The sequence below is a fragment of the Mytilus edulis genome, chromosome 11 (genome assembly GCF_963676685.1).
Source record: "Mytilus edulis chromosome 11, xbMytEdul2.2, whole genome shotgun sequence".
Classification (NCBI taxonomy): domain Eukaryota; kingdom Metazoa; phylum Mollusca; class Bivalvia; order Mytilida; family Mytilidae; genus Mytilus; species Mytilus edulis.
Window position 1 is genome coordinate 59,701,290 of NC_092354.1, and position 21,038 is coordinate 59,722,327.

Below are 21,038 nucleotides of genomic sequence, written 5' to 3' on the forward strand. Positions count from 1 at the left end.
CGAACCATATAACTTATAATATACAAGACTTAATCTTTGCTAAGGTCATAAGACAGAAATATATGTCAATTCAAAGCCGTTTGGCCAATCTGGAATAATCAAAGAAGAATACTTTTATTAAGATCGAAAACATTGACGACCACGTGACTTATTGCATTAATTGCATCAATCCAAAACAGCAGACACAACTATATCGATTCAGCCATCGATAATTTTATTTTATTCACCACGAGTTGGTTATTTGAAGTAGACTTTTATAGCTGACTATGTGATGTGGGTTTGTTCATTATCGAAGACAGGCCTATATTTGTACTCGTCTATGTCATTTGGTCTCTGGTGGAGATTTGTCCCATCGGCAATCTTACCACTTCTCATTATTTCAATATTGATTACGCTTAACAAAAACTGAAAAAACTTATATTTCATTTTATTAAGACGGATAGATGACATCTACTACTGCTTAAACCACATTTTCTACTTGTATCTTATAACAGATATTTACATATAAATAAACTGCTCTAATCATATTGTATACTCCCATTATTCTATCATATAAATTCACTTTGCTAATAACCCGAATAATTCAGTCCCTCTCCGTTTTTGACTTTCCAACTTGTAAATGTACCATCGTAGAGTAGAGGAATCCTCGGTTGAATCCGCTAGGTACGATATCTGCCGAGTGCGGAATTAACGAATGTATTATTCGGGTTACAGTTAACTTGATAGATGAATACATTACTAATTTAAAAATTAAGGTATTGCGTAATTAATGTTCGTTTATATAATGGAAGTATTCTGCATTTTGTTCAAACAACAGCAAACATAGAATGTTCATGTATTTACTATCTGTAACGCTTTTTTGAATTTATTAAAAATGTTTTATAGCACATCCACTATGGTGTATCCCCGCATGAATTGGCAAGTGACAACATCATTTCATTCCTTTTAATTTACCTAGCATTACTTCATTCAAAATATCGTATAAAGCAGGTTCATGTGCCTTTGTTTGCATATATGGATCCACCATGTTTACGAAACCACCATATGATATAATGTCAGATGCAGGTGTAGTAGAGAAGGGAGACAACCAACCCAACGCAGATTGTATAAATGTTTGTGGAGTAGTTATTGGTATGAATTGCGTTGTTGGTGGCTTTATAGATGTTGGTCGAATAGTAATTGTTTTTATGGTAGTTGGTCGAATCGTTTTTGTATTTCTGGTAGTTGGTTTGGATGTTGTTCTTTCTATGGTAGTAGGTTTTACTGTCATAACAGAAGTAGGTCCAACTGAATTAGATGTTGAATTATTTAAACGCGTTGTTGCGTTCTGAGCAATTGTGGTACTAGTTGTAGTCGGTTCGACCTCGCTACTAGTGGTAAATATTCCTTCCTCAGCTTCAATATCATACTCGCTAAAGTCTATTGGAATTGTCGTTTCTTCCGGTTCAACAGTAGTAGGTGCTGCAGGTTTTATGGTAGTAGGTGTTGTAGGTTTTATGGTAACAGCTGCTGTAGGTGTTAGGGTAGTAGGTTTACCTCTATATACTGAATTCATAGCCGGAGTTGGACCAGGTCCATCTAGGCTTGTACCATTTGGGAGTTCTATTTCTTCTGGTATATCGGTAGTGTTGAGTCTATCTGTTATTTCTAATTTTCGTAAGGTTTCGTTGGTGGGATTAAGCAGTGCCAATCTGTGAAGGGGTTCGGCCTCAGTTAAGACTGTTGAATTGCTTGTCCCGCTTTCTATCCATGGTGTCTCTGTACTCACTGCCGCTCTTAAATTAATTATTCGTACCCCGCCCCTTCCGTCTGGAATTAATCGAATACCTTTTGATGTTTGATTTAGTCTTATTACTAAGTTGTCTTTTGTTGTTACAGTTGTAGATGCTACAGTCGAATCCTGCATAACTGAAGTTTTTGCCTGGGTAACTCCTGTCTCGGCGGGAGGAAGATTAGAGTTACCCGAAACCTCTAAAGGGAGGTTAGTGGCTAGGTTGAGTTGTTGATCTTGTTGCTGTCTCTGTAAGGGTAAATCGAACCCTTGTGATGTTATGTTTATTGTGCTTAACGGACTGACAGTCGTAGGCAACGTGATTGGTGGAGCTATTTCTATTTCTCCTGCTACCATTGGTGGAATTGGGTTTAGAGTTGGTACGATAATTGTTCCTAGTCCATGTTTACCGAGAATTTGTGATAAAAGTTGTTGACTAACCAATGCTTCCAAAGGATTTGGTTGGTTTGTAGATTCGGTCTGATTCAATGGTAGAATCTGTTGGTTTACTAACTGAATTTGCTGGTTTGTAGATACGGTCTGTGTTTGTTGGTTTGATGGTTGCATTTGCTGATTTAGCGATACGGCCTGTGTTTGTTGATTTACTTGTTGTATTTGCTGCTGATTTGTTGATACACCCTGTGTTGGTTGGTTCGATGTTTGCATTTGCTGATTCACTGGTTGCATTGGCTGATTTATAGGTGCGACTTGTGTTTGTTGATTAACTGGTTGTATTTGCTGGTTTACTGATTGTATTTGCTGGTTGGTAGATACTGCTTGTGTTTGTTGATTTATTTGTTGGTTTAATGGTTGCGTTTGCTGATTTAATGGTTGCATTTGCTGGTTTAATTGTTGCATCTGCCGGTTTAAGGGTTGCGTCTGCTGGTTTGCGGACACAGTCTGTGTCTGTTGGTTCGGTTGCTGCATTTGCTGGTTTGTAGGAATAGCCTGTGATTGTTGAATTAATGGTGGAATTTGCTGGTTTGTGGACACAGCCTGTGTCTGCTGGATCGATTGTTGTATTTGCTGGTTTACGGGTTGCGTTAGCTGGTTTGTAGGTACAGCCTGTGTTTGTTGAATTAATGGTTGGATTTGCTGGTTTGTATTAATCGTCTGTTTTTGTTGTGTTCCCTGATTTAACAGGTTAGCAAGTTGATTTCCAGTTAATCCAAGCTGTTTTAGTAAATTGATGGTTTCTTGATTTCCCTGAACAGGCGTAACTGGTGGCGGTTGTGGTAGAGTTTGTTGTTGTGGTAGAGTTTGTTGTTGTGGAAGAGTTTGTTGTTTTGTTACAGTATTAGAGACCCGATTTGTCCCCTGATTTAATTGATTAACATTATTTCCGTTTAATCCAAGCTGCTTAAGCAAATTATTTATTTCTGGGTTGGCTTGGAGAGTCCCAGTATTTCCATTTCCAATCACATTATTGTTTACTGGAAGTATACCGTTTGTTTTAGATTGCTGTTGTCCTTGGTTACTCGTAGAAATACTTGTCATTGGGGATGAACCTTGTATGCCAAGTAAGGCTTGTAAGATTGAATTGCTTTGAGATTGAGCCTTCTGACCAACAACTTGCTGATTATTTAAAATAGTTTGTTGTTGTTGTTGTAAAGGTTGAACATTGTTTTTGGCATTCAGTCCAAGAAGTAAATTATTTTGCTGAATGATCTGCTGTTGTTGTTGTTTCTGTTGCTGCTGTTGTTGTAATTTTTGTTGTTGAAGTTGTTGTAGCAGTTGTTGCTGCAGTTTTTCTTGTAATTTCTGTTGTTGCAGTTGTTTTTGAAGTTTTTCTTGTAGTTTTTGTTGTTGCAGTTTTTCTTGTAGTTTTTGTTGTTGCAGTTGTTGCTGCAGTTGTTTTTGCAGTTGTTGTTGCTGCAACTGTTGCTGCAGTTGTTGCTGAAGTTGCTGCTGCTGCAGTTGTTGTTGCAAAGAGGGTTGTATAAGTTGCTGTTGCAGTGTTGGTTGTATCAGTTGTTGCTGCAAAGACTGTTGTGTTTGTTGTTGGTTTTGTTGTAAAAGTTGTTGAATTAAGGCATGAGTGTTTTGTTGATTGTTCTGTTGTTGATTTTGTGTCACACTCATTTGTTGATTTGGTAAAATGTTAGATTGTAGTACATTCTGCCCAATTACTTGATTATTAGACATCGACTGTCCAGTGTTTGGTAGTTGATTTATATTCTGTTGCGGGTTCAGAGTTTTACGTGGTACAGAATTAATAGTATTACTACCACTCTGTCCGTCGTTAAGTTGAACAAGTAATTGTTGCAAAAGGGATGTAAGTAACGTCTGTTGGTTTTGAACCTGGTTTTGATTATTAGCCTGTTGGGTCTGCTGCTGTTGTATCTGTCCCTGCTGAAATTGGTTATTGCTCTGTATTGTGTTTTGACCTTGAATCTGATTCAGGTTCTGCACATTTAGACCTGTTCCCATTTGCCCACCACTATTTTGTTGAATCTGTCCTTGACTAAGAATAGTATTTACAGGTGGGGCCATATTCATGTTATTCTGTATTTGACCATTCATCAGTGATGTTGTTAATGCATTACTTTGACTTTGAATTTGCTGCTGTTGGAATCCGGGTAATTTGTTTTGGTTCTGTTGTAACACCATCTGATTAACAGGTGAGTTCTGTGCCATTGGGACTTGCTTTTGTTGATTAACCATCTGGTTCATATTTTGCGTGTTTCCTTGTAAATTTGAACCCTGATTAAAAGTTTGTCCTTGACTGCCTGCGGTTTGTTGTGGCATGTTATTTATCAAGTTTTGACCTTGAAGTAAATTATTTCTATTGTTCGTCATCATTCCTTGCATTTGCATATTATTTGTCATTGTGTTTTGACCTGTCACCAGTTGACCTTGATTACCTTGAACTTGATTATTTGTCATTGTGTTTTGACCTGAAACCATTTGACCTTGTCGTACTCCCTGATTACCTTGACCTTGACTGTTTGTCATTATATTTTGAGGTGCCACTAACTGGTTATTATTATTCGGTAGCATTCCTCTATTAGAATTAAGACTCTGATCTTGTGTTATTCTATTCGGTGAATTTGAATTTGTTTGAGATGACATTGATGATGTTGATGGCGGTGCGGCTGGTTGTTTTCCTCCGGATAATAAAAATGTCGGTTCCGGAGCAAATCTGTCCATAAAATTTCCAGATTGTGTCCATGGATCACTTTGTTGATTTTGATTATCTAATCCAAATCCACTCGTAAAGTCAGGTAGTCGATTCCTATTATTGTCAAATCGAGGCTCTACTTTATCAATAAATTGTCTTGTATTTCTATTCTCAACCGGAAACGGGTCTCTGAGATCTATAAGTGGGTCTGGTGTTCTAGAAATTAAACTGTTCATTGTCTTTCTCGGTCGCCTTTCACTTAAATCTTGACGCCTATCGAAATTTTGTTGTCTTCTACTTTGCCGTTCGGGCTCTCTCGTCTGTCCTCGCTTGCCAAAACTCGCACCAATTCCAACACTTAAATTTGGCATGTTGGATCGAAGATCTTTAATAAACTGGTTTATTGGCGAAGGCAACATATTTCCAATAGAACCCAAACCATCCATTGTCTTATCAACATCTCTTTTTGGAACTGGTCGCGTGGCTTGACGTTCAGCTGCCGAAATACTGTTTCGAATACTGTTACGCCGGGAATCGCTTTGTGTCGATCGTGTTGATCCTGTGGTTTCCGGTCTTGCATTCTGAAAAATAAGTAGAATAAATCAATACAGTTTCTAAGCACATACATACACGTTTACGTGTTAATGAAAACATCGTAGTCCATCTTTCTTAACATTGCAAAAGTAAAATCACAAAAATACTGAACTCTGAGGAAAATTCAAAACGGAGAGTCCCCAATCAAATGGCAAAATCAAATGATAAAACACATCAAACGAATGGACAACTGTCATATTCATGACTTGGCACAGGCATTTTCAAATGTAGAAAATGGTGGATTGAACTTGGTTTTATAGCGCTAAAACTCTCGCTTGTATGACAGTCGCATCAAATTTCGTTACTTTTACAACGATGCGTGAAAAAAACAGACAAAATCGGTAAAATAGTAATGCAGCTCAAAAAAAATATTAAACACATTTTTGCATGTCATAACAAAATCCAATCTAACTTAAACAAAATATATAACTCTGATTTCATCAATGTTTAGGCATATAATATGTTTGTATAATCAAACTCTATTGTCGATTATCAATACTGTAGGTACGATATTCTTTTCTCATCATTACCGTATGACCATGGTCATACGGTCTGATTAGTCAGAGGCTAAACGTCAGGTTCGGGTAAATCTGTTAACGATATTTCTGTTATTTCATTGGTTATAAATACTGCTTCGCGGATGTTTCCGGAATGATTTTTTGGGAAATGAAGGTCTTTTTGACGTCTGATTGGCTATTAATGAGTGGCATGCATTATATGTTCAACGCGTCCGTAAGTGGGGTCGGATTGAAATCATGATACTAGGTTATATGTACATATTATGATAAAGTGTTCATTTGCTATAGTGATTAGTTATGATGATAACTCACGACAAACTGTCAATTTGGTGCAGATTATATAATCTTGTGACAATGTGGTGATTTAATCTTGTAATTATGTTGCTATTTTGTTAAGAAACTGTACATTTATGTATTATTGCTATTCTCTAAAAATAGAACAGTAATGCGTATAATTTACACTTTAAACTGCGTATTAAAACGGTTAAATGATTGAGATCGACGAGCATTGAGATACTTTTGTGTTAGATTTCATCGTAAGCTTAGATTTTAAATAGTAAATACATAAAACGTATGCTCTATGTATAAAAATAATAACGATGTATTTTTCATTGCTTGGACATATTGATTAGAAAATATTAGAATCATGGAATTTACCGAAGATGTAATTTCGTTTCCAGCATTCATCGCTTCATTGATTTCTGGTGTAAATAAACAAACCCGACGATACTTATTAGAAGAATACAAAAATTACAAGGTGAGCAATATGGTTTCTTATGTGCAAAGAAGCCTACACCAAGCACCACTGACACTGTATTGTTATTTGCAAGGGTTTCAGTGCACTATATATATATAGTGTCAGCTGTTGCAAATTATATAATTTATCTTTAGCTCTATATTTTGACAATGACCCCCAATGCAATGATTTATACGATCCTTCGAACCCCCAAAAAAAACTTGCAATACAGTGAACTCCCAAATAGATGTTTGCATGTGGGGTAGATAGTTTAATGATCTTTGATGTACTCGTACCTGATAATTTATTCTTTGTACATGTAGCTGTCAGGAGACTGATTTAGAAGGGGGCCAGGGGGCATGCAATCCTTTTTGGGGAAATTTGGTGGGCCTGCCACTGGTTGTTGGACCATAATAGTCCCAGTATGAACACAGTGGTGATCAGCAGTCATTATAAAAAAAGAAGATGTGGTATGATTGCCCATGAGACAACTGTCTACAAGAGACCAAAATGACACAGACATGAACAACTATAGGTCAATGATGATCAAAATCTATACAACATAGTCAGCTATAAAGGCCCTGATATGACATGTAAAACAATTCAAACCAGAAAACCAACGGCCTTATTTATATAAAAAAATGAACGAAAACAAATATGTAACACATAAACAAACAACAACCACTGAGTTGTAGGCTCCTGACTTGGGACAGACACATACATAAATAATGTGGCGTGGTAAACATGTTAGCGGGATTCTGATCCCCCCTAAACCTTGGACAGTGGTACATGTATAACAGTACAACATAAGAACGAACTATAAAAATCAGTCAAAAAAGTCTTAACTCATCAGATTGCCCATTGATATATCAAAAGCACTGAAAATTTTATTTGATATGTCTGATTTCAATTTATTCACATCATCAGGTTTTACACTTAGTATATTTTTTCGTAACAAACATTACTATTTGGTTGATTATCTAGGGAATCACTGAAGCATGACTGGAGAAGTCGCCCCCTTCCCCCTTATTGTCCCACCTGACCTAAGAATCTGTCCGTTCTTAAACCATTAACGTCATACATGTACAACAATTACTTTTCCATTGTGGCATCATATATTTTGTATTAAAACATCAAAATTTTACATGGAATATTTGTGATGTACATGTACAGTTTGTAATGGTGGACATATTCATATTGTAGCAATAAGGTGTATTCAAAGCAAAATAATTAATAATAAATCAACTCAATGGATAGAAGCATACTGTTTAGTCAATTTTTTTTTCACACAGCATCTGCATAGAGTGATGAGATATAAATCAGGAGATCAATCACTGGTTTTGGAGGCAAGAATTTTCATATTTTACTTATTTGGGTAGATACATGTAACACAACATTTATCTCGTCATAATACCTGTACGCTCAGTGTTCTTCATGAAAACTATCACACTGATTTTAAATCATTATAGGAAAGCAAAGTGTATAAGCAAACATTTCAGGCGGCTGACTGCAATAGTCTGTATATTATCTGAAAAAGCTTATTTCTTGTCAACTTTCTTATTATTTCAAACATTTTAATAGATGTCTCCCAAATTTGGTGTCTTTCTATAAGCTTTTTTCAAAGTCATTTTCATTTATTTTTCAACCCGGCCCAGAAATATGTGGTTACCTTTAATATAGCTGATTTAGGGAAAGGCGACCTGGGTGAAACAAAGGCTATATTTATTGTCAATGCAAACATTTTACCTGTTCAACACCAAATGCTGTCAAGTTTGGGGTCTCTGGCCATGCCACGACTTTTTTTTAATAATAATAATTCATGTTACATGTACTTGTACATCTCCTTTGAATTTGTTTGCTTATTTGTTCTATGGTCTCTTTATGCATATCTATCTATATACCCCATTTTCATGGTCCTACAAAAATGTTTAAAATGTATACATTTTACTTTTTTCTAGCTTCTCTCATGTGATAGCTGTACCTTTTTGGTCACTATTTATGTGTTGCGTTTAAATAGGAATTGTAACACTTTACAGTGACTGAACAGGTAAAAGAAATACTTCTCAAGAAACAGAAAAAAGAAAACTACTTGGAACAGCACCAGACTACATGTATGTATGAATAGAAACTAAGATCGGAATAGCATGGAGGATATTATATGTCCTTGTGAATAAGCAAGGAAAGCTTTTAATAATAGTGCCTATTTTTTAATTTACTCTATTTTTCATTCATTATCTGTGCAAATTTCAACATAATATGTCATAAATTCTTATCTAACTATACTCAAACTTTTAGTGGTGGATCCAGAAATTTTCATAAGCGAGAGCCCACTGACTGCCTAAGAAGGGGCCAACTCCAGTCATGCTTCAGTGATTCCTTATAAAAAAACTTTTCCTACAAAAGGGATGGCCCAGGCCCCCTGAAAAACCCTCTTAATTCCACCCTTGACTTTAATTTAATATGACAAGTGTTTCATTTACCAAAATTCTGGTGCGTTTCTGTGATAGATATCATGCACAATTTTATAAATGAGAGGGGAAAGAAGATCCACATGTGGTGTACCTGCATATGACAATTGCAAACTGCCCCATTTTTTCTATCACAACCAATCAACTGATCATGCTGAAACTGACATTACCAGAGAGTACACATCAAATGAAAAATCACAAATAACTGATACATATTATCAGATATTACAATGTATTATAGAAATAATTATCTTTTAAATTTATTACAAAAAAAATGTGTGCTCAATCTTGTAGATAGATATAACTGGATCTCATATACATGTATGTAAGTACCAAAGACAACTGTCTATCCAAGTCACAATTTATAAAAGTAAATTATTAAAGGTTGGAGTTTAGTCTTCAACGCAAAGCAGCACTTTTATATATTCAATCAATCATGACAATGGCATTTGGGGTTAAACATGTTCTCGTAGGTAAATAATATTGCCTCAGAATTTTTTCATGAGAGTGTTATAGTCTATAGAGTATTACTTCCTGTTCGGTGGAATAGTTAAATAGAAGTCAATACGTTCTTGCTCAATCCTATGTCGCTTTGAAGGTGTCATGATTGTCATCCTCAGACTTAGCAATGTGTTACTGTAATTTGAATTTCAAAACAACTGAGTGACGTTTTTCGAAGCACTGGTCAACTCTACCATAGCGAATCACCAGGGTTGGCAAAAACCCGGGTTTTATGAGTATTGCCCAGCCCAGTGGGAAATACTGGGAAAACCCGGGTTTTACTGGGTTTTAGTGGGTAATACTGGGCAATACTGGGTAATATAAAATACTGGTCTAAATTTTATAGAGGATTCAGTGAATGAACACATGTAATACAGTTAAGATATATATAACTGGTTTTGTGTGTTTAGATTGGTCAAACTGTAAATATAAAGCAAAAATTTTTTTTTTTTTTTCAAATAAATATAACTCCTATTAACATGATTAAGAATTAACAATTACATGTAAAAAAAAAATACATTTAAATAATGTATATATGTACTGTCATTAATTAATAAGTAATTATTCAGATTAGAACACAGATTTGTTTATGTAACAATAATCAGCCCTTTCAATTCTTCAAAGGTTAATGGCATGACCCCTTAGGGTGTTTATTAAGCAATATCATCAATTTCAATATGAATGTTAAAATGACAATTCACTTAAAAAAAAGCAATTTTATCAAAGTTTGGATTATTGAAACAATGCTTGGTAATTAACAAGGTATCCTTCCTTAAATGTGTTAATCTTGTATTCTGCCTACATATAGAATTAATGAAAAACAAGCGAAATTGAATATTCCTTTTTCTAGAAATGACTGTTAATTATAGTTATCTGAATAAAAAGAATGTATTTAGCTGTAATACTATGAAACTACAACAAGTCTTTACTATTTTGTGTTAAAAAAATCATATTGCCCAGTAATGCCCACTATTACCAATTTCTGGGAGTATTGCCCAGCCCGGGAAAACCCGGGTTTTCCCACCCGGGAATTCCCGGGCGGGTAATACTTTGCCAACCCTGCGAATCACATTACTTTGACAATCAGTAAATTCCAGCCAAAAATATCTTTATAAGTAAAGAATTGTCACATAAATATAAAAAAATAGAGTACACAGGAAATCGCAAAGTTCACATAGTCTAGTATGATTAATCATTTAAAAAAAAAAAATGAGCAAAAGGGGGGGGGATGGGGTGTACGCCTTATACATCCCCCTCTGGATCCGCCACTTCCTTCTGTTGTTGTCCATTTTGTCAAGTAGTAATCCTCAAAAGTACTTGTAGGTTATATGCTATTTTTATCAAGTTGAATATAGACACAAAATACATTTTATTATAATATCATTCCCCATTTCCATTCTCAATTTTATAAAATCTCCTTCCATTATAACACGGGTAGACCAATAATACACCAAAAATGACAAATTAGTAGAAAAAAGCGCATGTTTTCATATTTCTTGAAGTGCAATATTCCAATAAAAATAAACTACTCACAAACCACTGATCTCAATATAATCAGCTAAAATACGGCAAGCTTTTTAGAAAAGCTATTACTTGTATATTCATAAGTACCGACTATAGAATCAAATCGAGGCTAAGGTCGGTCAGTGAAACAACAATAAACGCCAAGAAGATCTAAAGGGCATGATTATACATGACAATCAGTGTTGTGTTCCCTGATTATATTCCAAACAATTGGGTTTTTTTTTATTGGTTTATCCTGACTTTTTTTTAAAATAAATTGTCTTTCTGCCTTTTTTGTTTGCAAAGTATCTCGAACTGTCTTTTTATTTACTCAAAACACCTGTCTTGCCTTTTTCAAATTTCGTCCTAGGTCCCAATAAAGTCAAATGATAGCTCCCTTAGATGTTACATCTGTTATCTGGGGATAATAGTTTATCCTTCCTTCTTTTTTTTTCGGGGGGGGGGGCATTTTCCCTATTCTTTATTTATTTTAGCCATTGTTTTACCTTCTTTGTTATTAATTCACCCCATTTTTCTGTGCTCCTAATTTTAGTCTTGGTGTAAGCTTTTGAAATCATTGTGTTTATTGTGTGTTTGTTCGATAACATATTTCTCCTCTTAATAGTTGTCATCAATATATATTCCGTGTATCAACAAAATCTATAGTAACACACGAGGCCAGTTATCTATGGTAACACATATTTAATGTCATAATTATAGTTCCTATTTGATTGACAACTAAATACTCTTGATTTTTTTATAGTTTTATTGATCTCTCTATTATCTTTACCAAAATTTGCCGAAATACAATACTTAATTTCGGATTCAAAATCAAACACGCATATTTTATGTTTGAGTGAAACATTTTTGTCAAGTAGTGTCAAAAATAAAGAGATCAATATTCTAGGGTACAATTTACATAGAAAAGACAGAATTGATAAATCTGGGGGTGGGCTTTTACTTTATACTTCAAAACAAATAAATACGCTTAGAAGGATCGATTTGGAAATGCAAGAAATTGAGTCAATGTGGATAGAAGTTATTAATATTCATCAAAAGCCTATTTTACTAGGTTATGTATATAGACCACCTAACAGTAATGCTGACTGGGTTACTAAGTTTGAAACCATGATGTTAAAAGTTGACACTGAAGAAAAGGAAACTATTATTATGGGAGATTTTAATATTGATATAATGTCAAGTAAAAAACATGCTAAGTGGTCACACATCAAAAATATTTTCAACATGAGTCAAATGGTTACAGAACCTACCAGAGTAACTAAAACTTCATCTACTTTAATTGACCATGTGTATTGTAATCTGCCAGAAAATATTAATTATATTGCAGTTCCAAAATATTCAATTAGTGATCACTATCCAGTATGTATTTCTCATAAAAGAGGGTTCAAAACGAAAAAGCAAATTCATGATTATATAACTTATAGATCTACAAAATATTTTAACGAGACTGATTTTATTCACCATTTATCTCAGTGTCCCTTTGACAGTATACTAGAAATTGATGATCCTGATGAAGCGCTACTAAGTTTTATAAATATTTTTACTGAAGTGTTAAATCATCATGCTCCTCTCATTAAAAAGCGAGTTAAACATGTTTATCAAAATCAGTGGATAAATGATGAAATTAAGGAGGGCATGAAAAAACGTGATTATTATCATAAGAAAAAAGACACATATAACTATAAATTTTGGAGAAATAAGGTTAAATACCTCATAGAAAATTCAAAACAAAATTTTTATACTGAAGTATTAGAACAAGAAAAAGGAAATAGTAGCAAATTATGGAAACACTTGCATAATGTAAATGGTAGTGAAAATCATCATAACCATGCAATCTTAAATGACTGTAGTAATAAACCAATTACAGACCCTAAAAGCATTGCTGATACTTTCAATAATTATTTTACAAATATTACTGAAAATGTTAATCTTAATTCAAACTCAAGCACCAGTTGTTCTGGAAAACTTGATAATTATATTTCATGTCGTGTACCAGAAAATGTCTTTTTTACCATACCACAAATAACTAATGAATTTGTTCTCCATCAATTAATCACACTTGATGAGAAAAAAGCAACAGGTCTTGATAATATCAGTGCAAAGTTTTTAAAAATGTCATCACACCTAATTTCAGTTCCATTATGCCACATTTTTAATTTAAGCATAAGAAAATCAGTGTACCCATCGTTATTCAAACTGGCTAAAGTTCTACCAGTTTTTAAAAATAAAGGTTCAAAAAATGATGTTTTTAATTACAGACCTATTGCAATTTTACCATTACTATCTAAGATCCTTGAGCGACACGTAAAAACTCATTTCATGAATTTTCTAAACAAATATAATCTATTGTATGTCATGCAATCAGGCTTTCGTGCAAACCATTCCTGTCAAACTGCTATGACTTCTTTGTTAGATAAATGGTTAAAAGCCGTTGATGAAGGAAATTTAGTAGGGGCAGTATTTTTAGATCTATGTAAAGCTTTTGATCTTCTAAATCACAAACTGCTCCTTCAAAAATTACAAAAATATAAATGTTCTTATAATTCAATTCATTGGTTTACTTCGTATTTAGCTGATAGACATCAAGTCGTATCAATTTCAAATACTTTTTCAGATGTATCTACATTAAAAGCAGGTGTACCTCAAGGGTCCGTTTTAGGTCCTATATTATTTTTAATATTTATTAATGATTTGCCTTTGTGTAATCCTAATCATAATCTTGATCTTTTTGCTGATGATAGCACTATTTCTGTAATTGGAAAAGACAAAAGGTATATAAGTCAGACACTCAATGTTGTATTAGAAAATATTTGTCAATGGGTTGATGAAAACAAAATGTTAGTTAATGTGTCAAAAACTAAGACAATGTGTATAGGTTCAAAACAAAAACTGTCTGTAATGTGTAATGACACATTAAATGTATCCATTAATGGCCAAAAGATTAATGAAAGTCACTGTGAAAAAGTCCTGGGTATTTTTGTTGACAAAACTCTTTCTTGGTATGATCAAATTGATCATATAATCAAAAAAGTTAATTCTTCATTAGCTTTATTAAAAAGAATCAAGAAATACTTGAATCACAATGCACGAATTCTATTTTACAATGCGTATATTCTTCCACATTTGGATTACTGTTGTTCAGTATGGGGAAACTGTAACAAGTTTTTAGTTGACAGTCTACTAAAATTGCAAAAAAGGGCAGCTAGAATTATTTTAAACGAACACGATATTCGAAAACCATCTATTGAACTATTTAAGAAATCTGGAATCATTCCTGTTACAAAGAGAATATTTTACCACAAATCATTATTAATGTATAAATCAAAACACCAACTGGCACCAAAATATTTATCCAATCTTATTGTGCCTACAAGTAGTAAACAATCGTACAATACTCGACTTTCATCATCGGATAATTTTATCGTCCCTAAATCAAATACAGAATTATACAAATCAAGTTTTTCTTTTAGTGGTCCAAAAGTGTGGAATTCACTGTCCAGTGAAATTAAAAAATCAAAAAGTATATCTGCATTCAAAAACTCTTACAAGTCATTTTATTTTTAAAAGTGTTGAATTTATAAGTTAAGTCACAATGTATACCATAGTTGTTTTTGTTGTTGTTGTTATATTACTTTATATACGTCTATTGTTTACATGTGTGTAACAGTAGATTAATTATTTTTTATTCATATTGTTAACATTGTATGCATGTAGAGAGCCTTATTGAAAATTGGTTTAATCCAAATGAGTCACTCTCTTTAAATAAAGATATTATTATTATTATTATTATTATTATTATTATTATTATTTATGTATGATATCGCGCCTGTTTTGTGTTAAGTTTTCTTGCATATTTGGTTTTGTTCCTTTGTTCTTCCATCTGTATTTTACTGAATGTACTTTATTAGAAGTGTATCTTTTTGCCATCTTTTGAAAGTTAAATATCTCGAAAAGGAGTTCCATAGCCTATTTATTTTTATTTTATTATGTTCTTCAACTAATACTCTTTTTAATTATTTCAATTTTAAAGTCCAGATTTTTTTTAAATGTCACGCGACTACATCCTAACGTCTAAATATTGATATTTGTATTCCTATCCTTTTTCTTTGATTTAACAACAACAAAAAAAGGGTTAGTGCTTGGACTTGCTACAAAAGCAAACCAAATTGAACTGACACGTAAAGATTTCAGACAGGGTTGTCCATTCAGTCGTATTTTATGTAACCAGTTTGCCCCAAATGCTTCATACAAACACTAGAAGCAGGTATTTTCTTATATCGCTACGTTTTTTTTTTTTCGATTATTTGTTTTTGATTTTCTTAATTTTGAATTATATCTATATTTTAATTTTTGTCATAATGTATGCGTTTAATACAATCCATGTATTCGACAATACTAATTTATATATCTAAATGGCAATGATTTAATATATCAAATACCACTTTAATTGTTTTACCAAACATTTGCTACTTCACTTTCAGTTAAATGAATTACTTTGCAGTGGCGGATCCAGAAATGTTCATAAGTGGGGGCCTACGTTCCGGTCATGCTTCAGTGATTCCCTATATAATCAACCAAATTTTCCCTAAAAAGGGTGCCCCCCCTAAATCCGCCTCTGCTTTGCTGCTTGATCGCCAATTGTCCTGAATATGCATGGAATGTATGTCACTTAATGTTAAGCTAGCAACAATAATTAAGAATTAGCCATCAACTACGGAATTTCATAGAATATTGTATGTGCTAAGTATAAACTATATCATTATACAGAATGATATTTTGAATTTGCAACTGAACTCTGCAACTGAATAGTGAGATTTGAGCGCATATGGTAATCAGACAGCATACCGAGAACATAACACGAATATTTCCATATTACACGGATGGCCCCCTTGCACTATCATTTTCTATTTTCAGTGGACCATGAAATTGGGAACAAAGGTCTGATTTGGCATTAAGATTAGATCATATCATAGGGAACATGTGTACAAAGTTTCAAGTTGATTGAACTTCAACTTCTTCAAAAACTTTGACCTAAAACTTTAACCTGAAGCGGGACAGACGGACGCACAGACCGGAAAACGTTTACAATTCAACATGATATACATGTAAACGACAACTTTAACAAAACAAAAATGAGAAATGTATCTCTTATTTAAACCAACATGTTAGTGAGTGCCTGCATTTAATACATTTTAGTGACCTTAAGATTAAGGATACAACTGACACTAGAAGATGTGCTTCACCGTTCCATCGGCAAGATTTTACAATTATCAATTGATGCATACGCTTGCGCAGGTTTACAGTACACGAACTTCATCAAGGAGTTTACCATCAGAGAAATGAGAAAGAAAGACTGACATCGAGACCCATACAATATATTTGTGTCTCAAGTCACTAGCGAAATGTTTTCACGGACTTCGATATTAAAAGAAGCGAGAGGTACAAGAGGGATATTAAAAGAAGCGAGAGGTACCAGAGGGATATTAAAAGAAGCGAGAGGTACCAGAGGGATATTCAAACTCATAAGTCGAAAATAAACTGACAAAGCCATGGCTAAAAAAGAAAAAAGACAAACAGATAAACAATATAAGATACCCAATTAATTTTGTCTTTCTATTATTTTATCGGCTGCGTTTTTGATCCCGATTGCGATGTTTTGTGTTTTGACTCAGTGTAGATTCACTTAGCAGTGACTTCGATGGGTAAAAGAAGGAGCCATTTTGATCGAACCCTAGCCATGTATGTAGATTAATACTGTTTGTGTAATTTTGCAAGGTTTTTAAATAATTCCCCTTTTCCGCTATCGCTAGTGGCTTTTTTTTTAACACAAAGGGTCAATCTGTGGTAAGTATAATTCAAGAATTATTTCGTAAGTTCTAATTAAACCAATATCATGCAAAGAGGAATTTATGGACAGAAATCATAGACATGATTATTGTTAAAAATGCAAGAGTTATACCAAACTTTCTTCCATGATTCGTATTTATAGGCAACTAAATTATATTCATACTGGAAAAGAGACAATTTGGTTTCTTTGATATAAAATTGTAATGTTATCTTATTTGTATGTCACAGTTTTCGGCCGGGTCAACAAAATAATATTTCAAACCTATGTTTATTATAAAAGTGTTAAGCCCATAGTAAGATAAAAGAGTATATATATTAGAATAAACATTAACCTAACACTATGTGTAATAAAAAGATCAAGATGATATATGGTTCTTGTCAGGTTTATGTACATGATGGTCACTAATATTTAATGGGATCTAGGTCATTTCGTATATTACACCTTTATTCTCATTGCACATTGTGTCTACGCCAGAATGTATTCAGAACAAAACAACTGATAAAAAGCAAAAAAGATCAAATAAATATGACACAGACACATATCAGAATAAGTAAGCATCAGCCCATAGAGAGCTACATTTGAATGCATTGATCGTTGAGCATATATCGTTGAGTTGATCCTTTTATAGCTGACTATGCGATATGGGCTTTGCTCATTGTTGAAGGCCGTACGGTGACCTATAGTTGTTAATGTCTGTGTCATTTTGGTCTTTTGTGGATAGTTGTCTCATTGGCAATCATACCACATCTTCTTGTTTATATTACCCCAATTCTACAGTATTTCCTATTGCATTCTACATAATTCCTGTTTTCTATGAATATGGGTTCAAAAGAAAAAGCCTTTGGTATAACTTTCTATCTACACTTTCTAACTAAAATATCGAAAATAATTATTTCAATCTATGAATCATTTTTGCTCTAGGTACAGACAATACAGTGGTACTTTTAAAATCATAACCGACTTTTTAGGTATGCTGTATTCTATAAAAAAAAAAACGATAATGATGTGACGTCAGCCTTTGTTATTCTAAATCAATATCAGTGCTACGAAGTTTGGTATATTTAAATTTATCAGTGATTTAAAAAATAGTGAAAACCCAATAGGTGTTATAAAAGAAAAAATACAGTGTGTCAAAGGCGGATTTAAAGGGGCTCAGGGTGCACGGGTCCTTCCCTTTTGTAGGAAAAATGTGTATGGTTATTCCAGGGAATCACTGAAGCAGGACTTGAGAGGGTCTTTTCTTAGGCAGACAGTGCCCCCTCCCTTTATGAACTTTTTTGGGCCGACACTGAGTGTTTAAATAATATGCTAAACATCGTCCCGATTTTGGATCGGATATGAATAAGTAGCTACGTTCCTGCTGGCCCTCTGTATGTCTTATTTTCTCAACAATTTTTCTAACATAATATCAGCGCTTATAGAGGCTTGACCCTTATGACGCTTTCGTGTGTTTCTAGAAGACCTCGTTTTGATATCTTAACTCGTAAAGGGAACAAACAAAAATTTATATAACATTAAACCATTATTCATTTTTTTATGTGGTAATACTTAGCGTCGAATTTTGATGTCAAACCTAGTTATAGATTCAGAAAAAAAGGGAACACCAAAGCTAGGTAAGGTAAACAGCTACTCCCAAGTCAGTCTCTGAGTCTGGGTACTGACCGTAAAAAAATGTACACATATATATATAGAGAGAGAGAGTTATATAATTTTTTTTCGATCGCGCTTAGCCGCTATTTTATTGTATGCAAAAACTTGTCATCTGCAATTAATGATTTTACATAAAGCAAAACAAACATCTAAAAAGGCATTCCTTGACTATAAATTTTCATGTATCTTAATCAAATACAATTAAAATGGTCCTGATATAAATTCCGGACTTTTGTTTATACATGTAAGTCTATATCTGTAGCAGTAGTTTTGTGTATTATTTATATAAAAAAAAATCATATACATATTTTTGACAAGATTAATTTTCTCTTTGATTAAGGATCCTTGTATGTGTACATTTGAATATGATAAATAGGGGTCAGATATGAAACATTGAAAACAAAAGTGTTCTTGGGTTGTTGTCTCTTTTTCCATTCTCAATTTTATTGATCACAGATGGTCTGCTATTTTTTACGCTTCATGCAATATTTTCCAAAAATCAGTTTGTCTTGACTTTACAATTTTCCCAAAACATAATTTTCTTCAAAACCACGAATTTGTTCGATCATGTAGGAAGCATAAAATTTAACAATTTTCAGTATTTTCTCTTTTTTTAGTGTCATCGTTTTCGTTAAATACTAAGTAACCTATACACAGTCTAACACTCCTAAAGTTACACAATATATTTAATGGTTGAAAACGTTTTAAACATTAATTCTATGTTAACAATTTATTATTACGAACCTGTGAAATCATATTCCCTCTCCGAGAGTTCCCATTTGAATTAGTTCTACTCCTAGAATTAATAGAATTAGCATTTCCATTTTGAGTTCTTCGTAAATGAGAAAGATGGCGGGAGTATGTTATATCAATAGTTAATATAGTAAACAACACTACTAATGTCCACTTAGTGGCCATAACAAGTCTGAATCATGTGAAAATACGAAAATAATCTTTTCACTTTAAATACGGGTAGAGTATATATCTTATCCACATTCAAAATTCGTCATTTTCAGATTTGAATTTTCATATTAGAAACTGATATTATCTTCCCATTGTAGTGTGTCGGAAATCCCAAGGCGGACAAGACTTAGCCCTTGTTTGTCGTACAGTGACGAATAACTATAAAATGATAACTACATGTCTATGTTTCTGGACTGTCATCCATCAACCATTGGCAATCATGTTACACTATAAATAATTAATTCAAATCATTATTCCTATTCTCTGGACTGATTTGTTCCTTGTTCAGTGAATTACTATTGTCTTGAAATAAAACTGACAAGACGCCCACTACCTTTATTTTCTGGACCAAATTATTGTAAATTTTCTAAATGTCGAAATATCTCCCGCTATTTCATTAGTCACATGACTTTAGCCAATGAAACTTATTACGTTTCAAGTGTTTTATGATATCCATTGGAAGATTAACCCCATAGCAATTAGAAATAGACATTTATTAGATAAGAGTAGTTAAACGTATCTTATTTGTGCTATATGGTATTGAACAAGGTTGTCCGTTTCTCCATCTATTATATGATTTTCATTTCATGATGAAACCAAAAAATCATGACAGCTAGTGTGCACAACTTTCGACAATACGTCTGGTTGCAATAAGATTAAAATATATGATTTTGAATCGAAGCTAAGATTAAAATATATGGTTTTGAATCGAAGCTAAAAAAAAAACGACGTTTAACTTTAGAATCGAATGTCATTTTGGTTCAAACAAAACATAGTGGGTGATGAAATACATTCTATCTCATGAGCAATGTTCGGGTTAAAATTGTCAATGTTAAACTTTAACATATATTTTACAGTGGAGATCACTTCTAACCTCTCATCAAATCTTTCAGAATCTGACAGGAGAACTGTTCTAGGACAGTGTGTAGAACTGTCATCCTGACACCTTTTAGACAGTTCTAGCTAGAACAGTTCTAACCTAGAACCGATTTGGTTAGTTCTGTATCCATAGAACCGTTTTAAGAACTCTTTGTCTTAAACATAAGTCCAAAGAATATAATATATATTTAAAAATCTTTATCAACGATAATAATAACACTGAATGGTGATTATTGAGATGCCCTAACAGCAGTGACGTCATTTAGAACTGTTCTACAATCCTAAAGGGTTTTGTCAGTTCAACGCTAGAACCGTTTAAGACCGTTCTACTGACAGTTCTCCGGTTATAACTGGTTTAGTCAGTTCTGCTGACAGTTCTACGACTTGAACTTATTTGGACAGATCTACCCAAGAACTGATCCTGACAGTTCTACCTAGAACTGATTCGGAGAGTTCTACATAGAA

The 21,038-nt window shown here is 33.5% G+C and overlaps 1 protein-coding gene across 1 annotated transcript; it reads right to left on the reverse strand.

Moving 5' to 3' along the window:
- Nucleotides 1-416: 416 nt before the first annotated feature.
- On the reverse strand, nt 417-19,974 carry LOC139494435 (putative uncharacterized protein DDB_G0271606). Its single transcript, XM_071282598.1, has 2 exons — nt 19,476-19,974; nt 417-5,473 (listed from the first exon to the last, which is right to left on the reverse strand). The coding sequence occupies exons 1-2, from the start codon at nt 19,647-19,649 to the stop codon at nt 932-934; spliced, it is 4,716 nt and encodes a 1,571-aa protein (XP_071138699.1). The 5' UTR covers nt 19,650-19,974; the 3' UTR covers nt 417-931.
- Between the last annotated feature and the right edge of the window lie 1,064 nt (nt 19,975-21,038).